The following is a 14,393-nucleotide window of genomic DNA, read 5'->3' as shown; positions in this document are numbered from 1 at the left end:
TTATAAAAACATTTTTAGAGTTCCCTATCAAATTGCTGTTTTATACAAGCAGTAAGTCCCTTTCTTATATATATTCGTAAGTAATTCGATGATCCGTCAAGAGAGAAAATTTGAAGACTTCAGATGCAAAAGCCTCTAAGTGCCACCTGAAATTTTCTTCTAAAATGAGCATTTTTATCAAGTTTGTATGTTTAGGTTCAGTAATTTCACTTTAATGGCAATTAATAGGTCCTTTTCATTGCCTTTAAACTGAAATAACTGAACATAAACATACAAGCTTGATAAAAATGCTCATTTTCAAGTCTTCATTTGCTTTCCATAGATATATAAAAAAATGGTGTTTATTTTATCTTTTTGTTTTTGTTGTTTTTTCATATATGTATTTGTTTGGCCAATTTATTTGCTTTTCATTGTTCTCGTCTGGAGTTTTCAGCTCTTAGATTAAATTGAAATTATTTTGATTTATAATTAAAGATATTAAACTGCAGTGTGCTCAAAATCTTCATGTGGTTACATTATGCATAAGAACACTGCTTAATGATGGTAAAATTGCACAGCCTCAATTAGTTTATTGCTTTAATGTAGTGTATCTGCCTGTACTATCACATATAGTTTATCATTCATTGCTCACAGGAGTGAAAGTTTGTATTTGTTGCATTCATCAAACTATGCCATTCCCGCAGCACCCAGCGCTCCCAGCTTCATCAGTTTCTCTGAGGTGACCAGCAGCACTCTGAATGTGTCCTGGGGTTTCCCACTGTCCCCCAATGGTGTGGTGGAAGGCTACAGGGTGGTATATGAGCCCACCGCCGCTATTCAAGGTCAGTCTATAGTAGAGCTGCACAATTAATCAATAACAGATCACAATCTTGATTTAAACACTTACAATCTTATTCCAAAATGACAGTGATTCAGCAATGCCTTTTAAGACTTTGACAAGTAGAGTCACAGCGGAGCATTCAGATCTGCATTTGCATTTGCTGAACTTGAGAGAGCAGTTTTCACGTATAGGTATGAAACAGCTTCATAAATAGTCAAGATTTTTACCAGATATAATCAAATACATAATTTCACCGGTAGGTGGCGACAAGTGACTGTTAAAAAATGTATTTGTCTTTGAATCGTTCAAGAGATTTGTTAAAAAATGTCTTTTCTGAGTGAGTGAGTCACTAAATAATTAATTGACTTTTTTAAAACTTTTTTTAAATAATTAATTAAATAGCAATTACCCTCGCACACCTGCAGGTAATGGATAGGTGCGAAGGAGAGAGGACCAAAAATCAAAAGAAAGTCCCGCACACTATCAAAGCTTACAAAAGTATCAAAAATGTTTATTTATCACAACGTTTCAGTCCCATGATAGACATCAACATTTTTGATACTTTTGCAAGCTTTGATAGTGTGCGGGACTTTCTTTTGATTTTAAATAATTAATTAAAATTAATTAAATATTTTTTTAAATGGACTGCAGCAATTAACATTTTCTCAGAACCTCTAGTAAATTACTTATTATTTTTTTAGCTGCCTATTCAGAAACATGGGAGAATCGTGATCTCTATTTTAAACAATAAAATCCTGATCAGTCATGCAGATCTAGTCTGTAGCATGTTTTCACTGTATCATAGTCTGTTTTCATTATGTTCTTGTTCTAACGGTTGCTTTTCAACATCGCTACTAGTGTTATGATGTTTGATGATGAGTTGTTTTCATAAAACTCATTGTTTCCAAGGCTCTGTGTTAAATTTCACAAATCCAGGAGCAGAAAATGGCTGACTTTAATCATATTTCTTAATTTCAATGTTTATCATTCATAGTACATAACTAAAGTAATTGATTTTGAGATTAACTCACTGTTCTTAGGTAGGAAGATACTGTAGCATTGTAATGTTTGTTTGTATATATGTGGTAGTGTGTAATCGTGCAAACTTTGTGTTTGTGTATATCCACGTTAGGTGTGACTAAAGTGGTAACGGTGGATATACGGGGCAGCTGGCAGCGCTGGCTGAAGGTGCGTGACCTGACCAAGGGCGTGACCTACTGCTTCCGCGTGCAGGCCAAGACTATCGCCTACGGGCCTGAGGCAGAGGCCAACATCACAGCAGGTCCTGTCAAAGGTGAGCTACACAACCGCAAACAAACAAACAGATCAGCAAAACTCTCAGGGTCGCCGAGCACAGCTTATATTACCCACTCCTCGGCGAGAGGTGTCAGAAATACAGGCTGTGAAAAAACACCTTCGTGGATCAATATCTCACAGTGGTGTAGGCGTTTGCTTTAGCTTTAGACCTGTACTCACAAGGGTCGGATCGCTCGCCTGTTCCTCTCAGTTCACTGCACGCTCTCCTCTCTGTTCAGGATCTCCTGGATCACCTGTAGAAATGTCAATCACAAAGACAGGATCCATGCTCAACATCCAATGGACACCAGGGGAAACTGGAGCTGGACATGTGACCGGCTATGTGATTGAAGCGCGGCCCTCAGGTACAGCACTCAAAACTTTACTTTTTTTATTTTTGAGTGAGAAACCTGTGACCACATATCAGTACTACCAAGTTAATGGACTAGGTTTCTGTTTCAAGTTGCTTGGCAACAGCTAAGTTTTATTACTGTATAACTTGGTGGGGGGGGGGGGGGGGGGGGGTCTGATTATTACTATTAATACATTAAATTTGAATACACTGAACATTTGCTATACATATTTCAGCCCACTAAAATTTAAAACTTAAATTTAAAGTAGCAATTAAACTTTCAAGGAAAATCAAAGTGCTGCCAAAGTTACCCTGATTTTCATTACTGATGAAGAAAATCAGGTTGAAACCTCTGAAATTCATTTAGTTTTACTGTAAAAAACACTGAAATGGATAGTGATGATGTTGAAAACATGTATTTAGAGTTTTTAATCCTATTACCCCTATTATAAATAATGTATATTGTATGTACTTTTCATAGAGCCTCATTAGATATTACATTTGACCATGAATCATGTGGATAAATGCTTCTTTATTACAGTCAATGTTCAACCTTTTGCCAGACCTGTATGTCTAATAATATACCAACCATTTCTTACCAGACACCTGTATTTTGCATATTTTTTTTCCAATATTGTTGTCGCTGTGACTAAATATTTATGTCTTCCTTGCACATTTGAATAATGCAAGTCATTGCATCATTTGCAGTATCATTTACAAGAGCCAATAAACTGCACTTGTTGCACATTGACACATAATTTTGCTCCACATATTTCCAATTTGAATTTATAGAGAAAAAACCTGAACTTCTGAGTTCTTTTTTTTTTTCACTGAGGTAAAAATTGCTTGAATATGTGCACATTTTTTATGTTTCCAGTAAACCATGTTGCCGTTTCTATTAAAGTTAGCAGCCAAAACTAATTTCTACTCACGTTTGGCGCTTGCCGAGTGTTAGTTTAGGAGCCTGATTGCTGTCCTGAAATCATCTACTGAACATTTACTTGCCATTGTTGCTGGGATACATTCATATAACTGCCCTTATCATGTCATCATGGTTACATTCACATTGAACAGCATTGCTGGTCGGGCAGTGAAACAGCTGCTAGGTGCTCTTGATGTCAGCATCTGCTAAGTGTAATGGGACACAGTAATGAACTTGGTGCTTCAAAGTGCATGATGACATTTTCACTGGAAGTGACCTTGCTCTCCACAGATGAGGGTATGTGGGATACGTTTGTACGGCACCTGCCTCCCACCAGCACCTCTCACTCTGTGAGTCTGGACCGCCTGCGGCAGGGCATCAGCTACCAGTTCAGAGTGCTGGCCGTCAATGGGTTCGGCTACGGTGAGCCAAGTGCGCCCTCTGCTGCCATGTCAGGTAATAATATCAGGGCCTCCTATACTGTGATGAGTCATCAAAGAGATTTTGACAGAGTGTTGCATCAGTTACTGTTAATATTATTTAGCTCTAATTCACACACATCAAATGTGCTAACTGACCTAAAGTGTGTATAGATGCATCTACTCTGAAGGGAATATAATCAGCAGATATAGCGTAGGCCTACTACTATTTTCAACAGTGTCAGCCAGTGGCTCTTTTACAACAATCAGCCAATGGCTGCATAGAGACCGCCTTCTGATGTTTGATTGACACCCTCTCATTAGTATGTATTTATTTATGCAGGAATATGTGGATTTATGTATTCATTTGTACATTTATTTATATAATTATTTATGTATAATTTTGGTTTATTTATTTTTTATGGATTTATTTATTTGCATATTTATTTATTTATTGTTTTTGCAGGTTTCGTCCTCCATATTACACCTTAACCCACCCTTAAACCCAATTTGCAATACAATATAAACACAATAAGTATATTGTACTTATTTTTTGATGTAAGTACTTAGTAGTTAAGGCCACCTAATATAAATAAAACCAAATATTTTCTTAATTAGTATTTTGTAATAGTCTTGTTTACCAGTGCAAATATCTAAACATTCTTAAATCAACATTCTTATATTATATATATATATATATATATATATATATATATATATATATATATATATATATATATATATATATATATACAGTACAGTCCAAAAGTTTGGAACCACTAAGATTTTTTATGTTTTTAAAAGAAGTTTCGTCTGCTCACCAAGGCTACATTTATTTAATTAAAAATACAGTAAAAAAACAGTAATATTGTGAAATATTATTACAATTTAAAATAACTGTGTACTATTTAAATATATTTGACAAAGTAATTTATTCCTGTGATGCAAAGCTGAATTTTCAGCATCATTACTCCAGTCTTCAGTGTCACATGATCCTTCAGAAATCATTCTAATATGCTGATCTGCTGCTCAATAAACATTTATGATTATTTCCAATGTTGAAAACAGTTGTGTACTTTTTTTTCAGGATTCCTTGATGAATAGAAAGTTCAAAAGAACAGCATTTATCTGAAATACAAAGCTTCTGTAGCATTATACACTACCGTTCAAAAGTTTGGGGTCAGTAAGAATTTTTATTTTTATTTTTTTGAAAAGAAATGAAAGAAATGAATACTTTTATTCAGCAAGGATGCATTAAATCAATCAAAAGTGGCAGTAAAGACATTTATAATGTTACAAAAGATTAGATTTAAGATAAACACTGTTCTTTCTTTCTATTCATCAAATAATCCTGAAAAAAAATATTGTACACAAATATTTTGTACAATTGTACACATTAAATGTTTCTTGAGCAGCAGATCAGCATATTAGAATGATTTCTGAAGGATCATGTGACACTGAAGACTGGAGTAATGATGCTGAAAATTCAGCTTTGCCATCACAGGAATAAATTACTTTGTGAAATATATTCAAATAGAAAACAGTTATTTTAAATTGTAATAATATTTCACAATATTACTGTTTTTTACTGTATTTTTAATTAAATAAATGTAGCCTTGGTGAGCAGACGAAACTTCTTTTAAAAAAATTACAAATCTTAGTGGTTCCAAACTTTTGGACTGTACTGTATATATATATATATATATATATATATATATATATATATATATATATATATATATATATATATATGATAAACAACAAGAAAAACAAGAAAAAATATATATCTACCAATTGGATAAGACGAATATACTTAATTCAGAGGGAAAACAAGATTACATGCCTTACCCCATCGGCATATATTTTTTTTTATTTTAAGGCAAACTCAATTTTGATACATTTCCCAGAAAACAAGACTTAATATCTTATGTCATTTTGCCTCTCAAGTGAATGTATCTTGATTTAAGATTGTTTAGACATTTTTACTGGAAAACAAGAAAAAAATACTTAAATCATTTTTGCAGGGCATGTGATTTACAGGTTTGGCTTTTCTTAAGACTCTTTTGCTATTATAAATGTTTACTCATTGTGATTGCCTTGTCATGTGTTTCCCGGTGGTTGAGCAACCACATCCTCAATTTGTAACACATGGACTCTGAACTACCAGTCTGCATTGTTATCACAGATAATACAACCGATTACTGTCCTTTAAAAGGAAAGTTAATCAATAAAACTGAGGTCATCTAGAGGCCAATACCTTAAAAGGAACCTGAAGCAAGATTTATGTGTTGAAAAAATATAGACCTTTGTATCTCTGAATAATATATCGTGAGAAATAATCATAATACTGTTGAAAAGGTTTTGAGACGCTTACTTTGTCTCACCCCAAGTTTGTTATTAATAACAATAGCCAAACAGAGTGTTTTTAATTTGCAATGATATAAACCGAGTCCTGATTAATAGTGGTCTTTGATTTTAGCTTTAACCTTGACAAGAGTGCCATCAGTAACAAAAAGCATGAATTTGAAAGCAAGATTTCAATGATACCACCTAAAGTTATACAAAGAAAGCTTTCAGAAAAAGAAATATGAAGCTGTCAAAGATGAGAGCTTTCTTCTCTGTCTCACTCAGTCTTTGGCCACTGGCTAGTGCTTTCAAGAAAAACTGCTATGTTGCCTCAGCAAGTAATTAATTCAGTGTTGTGCAAGTCCTAGAGGTCTGTTTGTAAATGAAAAGCAAAGTATGTTATCAACATCTCGTGTGTCATGGGACTGAAATATTCATACCACAGGCATGCTCCAGTCTGTCTGTGAGCTGATGTCACTGCAGCTCAGTATTGCTGTCAGAGCAGTCCATCAGCAGCTGTCAGATATGACTGTGGAGAGTTCTGGCACATTTGGGCCATGCTCTCCTTTGCTCTAGAGCACTAGAGATAGGACGCAGGCCAATAAATATGCAGCACTGCTGCTCTAAATATGGTAGATGATCACTGCTTCTCTCAAGTAAGAGAATATATATCTTATCAAGTTGACGAGTATTACTGTGAAACTCAAGGTTAGTGATGTCAATAAACAATACGTTTCAATTTACATAATTCACTCCCTAAATGGACATGAATGATACTTTAAATGGTAGAGTTTGTTGAGGAGGCGTGTCCTATTACTTTTCATAGTGATCACACTTTAACCTAGCAAGCAATATAACAGGCGAAAGAAATGGCATGGACTTGTTTTGAATGATTGGCCCGAGCCATATCGAGAGACCCATTTAGAGGCTGGAATACATTATCAAAACAGAATTTAAAACACTTAAGCATCTTACACTAAAAGACTGAATGTGATCATACACGGGGCAACTTTTTGGGCAATGTTGCTAATTAATTAGGGCAACAGACAGTTGGCAGCAACCAATCAGAGAGGAGCAAATCTATTGGCAACCCAATAAATACTTTATTTCACTTTATTTCAACTTTTCAAATATTTTCTTCTTCATTTTTATTAAATATAACATCCTCAATTTGTAACACATAGACTCTGAACTACCAGTCTGCACCGTTTTCACAGATAATACAACCGATTACTGTCCCATTGCTTTAAAAGGAAAGTTAATCAATAAAACTGAGGTCATCTAGCAGCCAATACCTTAAAAGGAACCTGAAGCAAGATTTATGTGTTGAAAAAATATAGACCTTTGTATCTCTGAATAATATATCGTGAGAAATAATCATAATACTGTTGAAAAGGTTTCGAGACGCTTACTTAGTCTCACCCCAATTAGTTTGTTATTAATAACAATAGCCAAACAGAGTGTTTTTAATTTGTGATGATATAAACCGAGTTGGCAGCAACTAATCAGAGAGGAGCAAATCTATTGCCGACCATATAAATACTTTATTTCACTTTATTTCAACTTTTAAAATATTTTCTTCATTTTTATTAAACATAAATGCCTTTCAGATCTGATTTGTGATGGGAAAAGGGAGAAGAGCAAGTTTGGCAAAAGGCGGATTTGAACCCGGGTTGATCCTGTCAAAAGCTACTTTCGTCTTTTTAGTATTTAACTGAAAACATACAATGGCTAAATTTTAGCCTAGGTACGTTAAATTGGACATCTGTTGGTATTTTAAGCATTAAATGAGGTAAATTCCCTGTTTTGAGCTGACACATGACAACTTACCAGCGTAAAAATATTTACGTTCGCACTCCTTTTCTTTGCTCCCCTGCCGTTGAGAGGCCGCCATCTTGTTTGAATTTTTTCCGAAATCTCCAAGTCGGTCACATGATCGGCTGCTTGCGTTCTGATTGGAGGATCTAAAAAAATTGCCCACGACCAATCTAAAGTATCCAGACAGAAATTTGTTGCTCATTCTCAATGGGAAAGTGCCCAAGCAACATTGCTCCAAGCAAAAGTTGCCCCGTGTATCATCACCTTAAGGATCACACACACTACCAGAATACTACAGCTGTTCAGAACACAGCAAACTCACACGGAAACATTCGCTTTGTTGCTAGGAGACACATGACAAATGAAAACAACATGCATTCCAAAATCAGCTCAAAATATCAAACATGTTTGATATCCTCACACATCATTGCGGAGAAAAGAGGACACTGACAACGCGTCGACAGACAAGACAGAGCAGGTTACATTTGACATGAAACAAAGTCTCAAATTTTGTCATTTATAAAGAAATTTAACCAATAAATACCATTTTGTGGCTCTTTAATGTGTCGTAACAGATCACTGTAGCGCCTCAGCTCAAGCAGCTCATGAACCGATCATCTCTTCCTACTAGTTCATTTATAGCATCAAACATGAATTGACTTCATAAGGAATGTTGTTTCAACTGTGGAAAGACGTCAGTACACACCATTTTCCAGGTGCTTTGTCGGACAAAATGGCAGATTCAGTGTTATGATTGGTTAGATCACCTGTCAATCAAACTCCTGGCGAAGGGTCAATTGTAAAAAAAAAAAAAAACATCATACACTGCGTAATGTTCTGAGAAATCTGTCAACTCCAACTGGCTGACTTTCAGAAAGTAGCTTCTGTCAACTCGTCTGTAAATGGGGCAAAAGTCTGGGCAAAAGTCACACAGTGTATTCTAGCCTCAAAGACACAAAGAATCCACGCAGAACAACCACCCACAATCATTGTGCCAGCAAGTTTTGCACAAGCAAAAACCACTTCAAAAATATAAAGTGTACTTTTCTATCTTTTCTATCTTTTATATTTCATTTTTCTTTGTCATAAACAGCCCAACTGGACACCCCGTTTTATGAGGAGTGGTGGTTTCTCATCGTGTTGGCATTGTGCGGTCTGATTCTGCTGTTGCTGGTGGTTTTTGGCCTCGTCTTGCATGGACAGAACAGAAAGTACAAGAGCTGTGGAACAGGTGACCTCTTCAGCCTTCTCATGACACATCCATCCATCCTCCCTCACATAATCATTATGTGCTGTAAATCCGCATACATATTCATCCAGATAAACATGTCCACCCACTCAGACTCCCACACCGTCTAGCAACCAATGATTAAAATTTGACCCAAGTGATGTTTTTGCTGTGATGATGATATGCTGACTGCTGTAGGTAAAGCTGTGTCCACGGTGGAGGAGACGGTCACACTGGACAATGGAGGCTTCACAGCACTAGAGCTCAACAGCAGGCCCATTCATGTCAAGGGCGTCTTCCTGAGGAAAAATGGCACCAGGTACTGTAAAGAACGCAGCTTACTTTTGCGTTATCTGCTAAATCACACAAGAGCAAATTCACTAGAGAGTCTGGTTTTTCAGCATGAAAACCTGTTTGACCAGTTGCTATATTAGGCCTTTTTTTTTTTTTTTCAGACCAAACATGCCTCCATTCTAGTTAGGCTTACTGTAGATTTCATGATATTTCCATCCACTGTATTTTATCAAATGGTGGAAAACTAGGCTTTAAAGGTGCAGTAAGCGATTTCTGAGAAACCCTGTTGAAAGTGGATAGAACCGAGCACCAAAACACACTTGTAGCCAATCAGCAATAAGGGGCGTGTCCACTCGTGAGAGGGGGAGGTGTCTGTGTTGCATAGCATGTTTGTGAATTTGGGGGCGGAGCTATAAAGATAGGGGTGTGACCCTTTTGTGTAGGGGCGTGTTTGTTTTGGTGATTTGAAATATCAACAGCATTTCTCAGAATTCGCTTACTGCACCTTTAATGTAAAGTAACGCATTTGAACTGTTTCCCAGAAATATTTTTATTTTATTAAAAGGCTTCCAGGAAAGCCAGGTAACCGCATTCATTAAATTAATTCGCAATGTCTAATATCGTATCATCACATTAAATTATGATTTGCATAAGCATCATGCAAATTATATGCTACATTTTCAATTTGAAACAGCAAAATTTGGCAAATAATGACGTTATTTGTATCCCTGAATATTGCTGTGGGTCGTTTAACGTTTCTATAAAAATAAATGTTGTCAAATATTAAAAGTTAAAAGGTTGGTTCACCCAAAAATGAAAATTCTGTCATTTATTACTCACCCTCATGTCGTTCCAAACCCGTCGTTCATCTTCAGAACATAAATTAAGATATTTTTGATGAAATCCGATGGCTCAGTGAGGCCTGCATTGACAGCAAGATAATCAACACTTTCAGATGCCCAGAAAGCTACTAAAGACATATTTAAAACAGTTCATGTGACTGCAGTGGTTCAACCTTAATGTTATGAAGCGACGAGAATACTTTTTGTGCGCCAAAAAATAAAATAACTTTTTTTCAAAAATATCTAGTGATGGCCGATTTCAAAACACTGCTTCATGAAGCTTCGAAGCTTTACGAATCTTTTGATTCGAATCAGTGTTTCGGAGCGCCAAAGTCACGTGATTTCAGTAAACGAGGCTTCACTGATCACCCATCACTAGATATTGTTGAATAAAGTCACTATTTTGTTATTTTTGACGCACAAAAAGTATTCTCGTCGCTTCATAACATTAAGGTTGAACCACTGTAGTCACATGAACTGATTTAAATATGCCTTTAGTAGCTTTCTGAATCTTGAGAAGTTTGGTGGCATTGCTGGCAATAGAGGCCTCACTGAGCCATCGGATTTCATCAAAAATATCTTAATTTGTGTTCTGAAGATGAACGAAGGTCTTACAGGTGTGGAACGACATGAGGGTGAGTAATAAATGACAGAAATTTTCAAAATAGACACAAAGCAGCAAAATTTTAATAATTTATTGATAAGAAATAATAATTCTTCCCCCAAGCAATGCAGTTCTTCAGCAATGTTTAAAAATATTCACCCTCATGTATTTCCAAACCTGTATGACTTTCTTTCTGTTGTGGAACATAAAAGAAGATATTTCGGCAAGGTAGTCGGCAAAACCATTACCAACATTCTCCAAAATATTCTGCAGAAGAAAGAAAGTCATACAGCTTTGGAACAAAGTAAATGATAGCATTTTTATTTTTGTGTGAACTAACCCTTTAAGTTGCGGTCACATTTACCATTGTTCAGCGAATGTTTGTAAGCAAAGTCGTTTCAGGAATATTGCATGAATTTTCACAGATTTCACCACATTGACCAACAGAAAACAACATTGCTGTGCCGCAACAGGTTGAGGCTGTCTGGATGTGACAGAGTAACTGTTGCAAATCCATTTGTCCTTCTGTCAGAAGTAGCGCAGGTGTGTGGAGTACATCAGAAATAGACTGGGGCATAGAACACATCAGAAATAGAGCGTCACTGCATTGTGCAGACGGTATCAGTATTATAGCGGCTCTTTTGTCGCATCGCGCCGCTCGCGTCCCGTGTAGACGCGGTGTTAGTTGCTTCGGCTTCTAAGGACACTTAGCACTGTCTTTTCTCTTCAATCAGGTCCCCTCCCCGACCCAATCCAGCTGGACTGCGCTATTCCGATGAAGACATCTGTAGCAACTACAACGGCGTGGTTTCCACAGAGAGCACCGCACTGACAGAGAGGCCAGCAGAGATGTCCGAGTCTGAGGTGGAGTGATGCTTCTTCACTCTGTTGCTGTTTATTTTGACTGGCTGACCTTACATAATCTCTGGCATACAGTAAAATACAACACAAATCTTCCAGATGTGTGATTTCCCCTGTCATATTTCAGGCCACAGACAGCGAGTGCGAAGAGGAGCCCATCAAACACTCGTTTGTGAATCACTACATGAGTGACCCGTCGTACTTCAACTCGTGGAAGCGGCAGCAGAAGGGGCTAAAGCAGACGCTGGCCTGTTCCTACGAGGAGTGTGCCAGCGGGGACACCGAGTCCTACTATCAGACAGTGGTCACGCAGCACAGCGTGGGTGGGGTCTACACCCCTGCCGGCCAGCCCGCGCCAGGCTCTCGGACTCCCGTCACAGGCTTCTCCTCGTTCGTGTGACGCACGGAAGGACCCGGACCCCTCTTTGTGGATCGGACAACATAGTTGCAGAGGAAACTCTCTGATTTCGCACAGTACTATCACCACGAGCACTACAAGAGACATCACATGTGAACCGCTCATCGAGTCGCTGGATCCTGAATGTACTCGATTAGTGATCGTGATTAAGGGGAGAAAATGATTTTTATACGCCAATACCGAAGAGTTGCTGTTACTGTACGTGTCCCTCCAGTTTGCAGCCTTGGTTGTGAAAGATGCATAAATGTCTGTGGGTTTTAATGAGCAGGACGCATCAGAAACCGCCTGTAGATGTGATGAGACATTCCCGCTCTAGTGAGCGGCACATATTCACACATAACATTCCTGCATTGAAATGAACAAGGAAACAGCTAAGTGAAAAACATGTTGTAATTACTGTATACTCTTGTCTGAATAATCTCATCTCACCGTCTATATATACATGTTTCACTCGAGATCGTAAAGGTCATGAAATGTAAATCTTCTCTAATGGATTTGATTCGCGTTCACGCGGCCTGGATAATGAAGCACGGATGTTTTCAGTATATTCTCTATAGACTCACCAGCAAGAAACCTACGGAGGCTGCAGCCCAGACAGCTCTGGTTCCCTGCCTCTGTGTGATCAGATGGTGAGACAGTGCCAGATGTGTTGTGATTTGTGCCATTGCTCATTCTCACACATCAAACATTCATAGTTTTTTTTTTTTTCTTTTTTTTTTCTTTTTTTCCTTTACTCTTCTTGTTTTGTTCCTGTCTGTTTGGCCTCGCTTAGGAACTGCAAACACTCACTTGAAATTATTTAATGAATGAATGTATGAATTGTATGTGAGGAGATCAGTATGCGGTTGCTTTGCACATATGTTCTGCACTATTGAGCCATAAATACTTCAGTTTGCTTCTTTTCTTCGGTATGATCGAATCTTTTTCTTTTTTTACAGGCTTGTAAAAAGTGTAATTTTACAGTGCGATTTTAGAATTAATTTGTATGGATTTTGTTGTTCGCTGTAGTGTTCTTCAGAAGTGACGTACAGTAGTTCCGTTGTACTTTCATGAGAAGTATGAATTTTTGCAGTTCTTGAAAATGCCAACACAACAAATACAGTAATCAAACAAGAGTGTATTGTTATGGAAATGTTTGTTTCAATCCCACCAAGTGTTTTAGCACAAGTGTATGTCATGGACGTTCATGAAGTAAAGATTTTTTATGATAAATTAAATGCTTGTTGTTGACTTTTAAATGCCTCCAACTACAGAGGTGTCTTCTTGATATTACTTTAAAGGTGCCCTAGAACCCTATCTCACAAGGTGTAATATAAGTCTAAGGTGTCCCCAGAATGTGTCTGTGAAGTTTCAGCTCAAAATACCCCACAGATTTTTTATTATACAGTTTTTAAACTGCCTATTTTGGGGTGTAATTAAAAATGTGCCGATTCTGTGTGTGTCCCCTTTAAATGCTCGTGATCCCCGCCCCCGAGCTCTCAACTCTATAATACAATGCATAAACAAAGTTCACACAGCTAATATAACCCTAAAAATGGATCTTTACAAAGTGTTCGTCATGCAGCATGTCTAATCGCGTAAGTATGGTATTTATTTGGATGTTTACATTTGATTCTGAATGAGTTTGATAGTGCTCCGTGGCTAAAGCTAACATTACACACTGTTGGAGAGATTTATAAAGAATGAAGTTGTGTTTATGAATTATACAGACTGCAAGTGTTTAAAAATGAAAATAGTGACGGCTCTCTGGTCTCTGTGAATACAGTAATAAACTATGGTAACTTTAACCACATTTAACAGTACATTAGCAACATGCTAACGAAACATTTAGAAAGACAATTTACAAATATCACTAAAAATATCATGGATCATGTCAGTTATTATTGCTCCATCTGCCATTTTTTGCTATTGTTCTTGCTTGCATAACGTCTGTGCAGCTCCAGACGTTAATACTGGCTTGTCTAATGCCTTGAACATGAGCTGGCATATGCAAAATTTGTAGGCGTACATATTAATGATCCCGACTGTTACGTAACAGTCGGTGTTATGTTGAGATTCGCCTGTTCTTCGGAGGTCTTTTAAACAAATGAGATTTATATAAGAAGGAGGAAACAACAGTGTTTGAGATAGGGCTGGGCGATGCATCGAATGCTTTTGTCACGCGCATTTCTTC

General features: G+C 37.1%; 1 protein-coding gene across 2 annotated transcripts in view; it reads left to right on the top strand.

Moving 5' to 3' along the window:
- Window positions 1-13,437, top strand: part of sdk1a (sidekick cell adhesion molecule 1a) — a 355,129-nt gene extending 341,692 nt beyond the window's left edge. The window contains exons 38-45 of one of the 2 annotated variants that reach the window (XM_048192576.1): window positions 684-821; window positions 1,953-2,114; window positions 2,356-2,481; window positions 3,682-3,846; window positions 9,067-9,204; window positions 9,400-9,520; window positions 11,676-11,805; window positions 11,930-13,437. In XM_048192576.1, the coding sequence (XP_048048533.1) occupies window positions 684-821; window positions 1,953-2,114; window positions 2,356-2,481; window positions 3,682-3,846; window positions 9,067-9,204; window positions 9,400-9,520; window positions 11,676-11,805; window positions 11,930-12,202 (1,253 nt within the window). In that variant the 3' untranslated portion in view covers window positions 12,203-13,437. The remainder of the gene's footprint in view (window positions 1-683; window positions 822-1,952; window positions 2,115-2,355; window positions 2,482-3,681; window positions 3,847-9,066; window positions 9,205-9,399; window positions 9,521-11,675; window positions 11,806-11,929) is intronic. The other variant, XM_048192584.1, reaches the window with a different exon arrangement.
- Window positions 13,438-14,393: the final 956 nt, after the last annotated feature.

Source organism: Megalobrama amblycephala, linkage group LG1 (genome assembly GCF_018812025.1).
Source record: "Megalobrama amblycephala isolate DHTTF-2021 linkage group LG1, ASM1881202v1, whole genome shotgun sequence".
Lineage (NCBI taxonomy): Eukaryota > Metazoa > Chordata > Actinopteri > Cypriniformes > Xenocyprididae > Megalobrama > Megalobrama amblycephala.
This window is presented reverse-complemented; position numbering and strand designations above follow the sequence as displayed.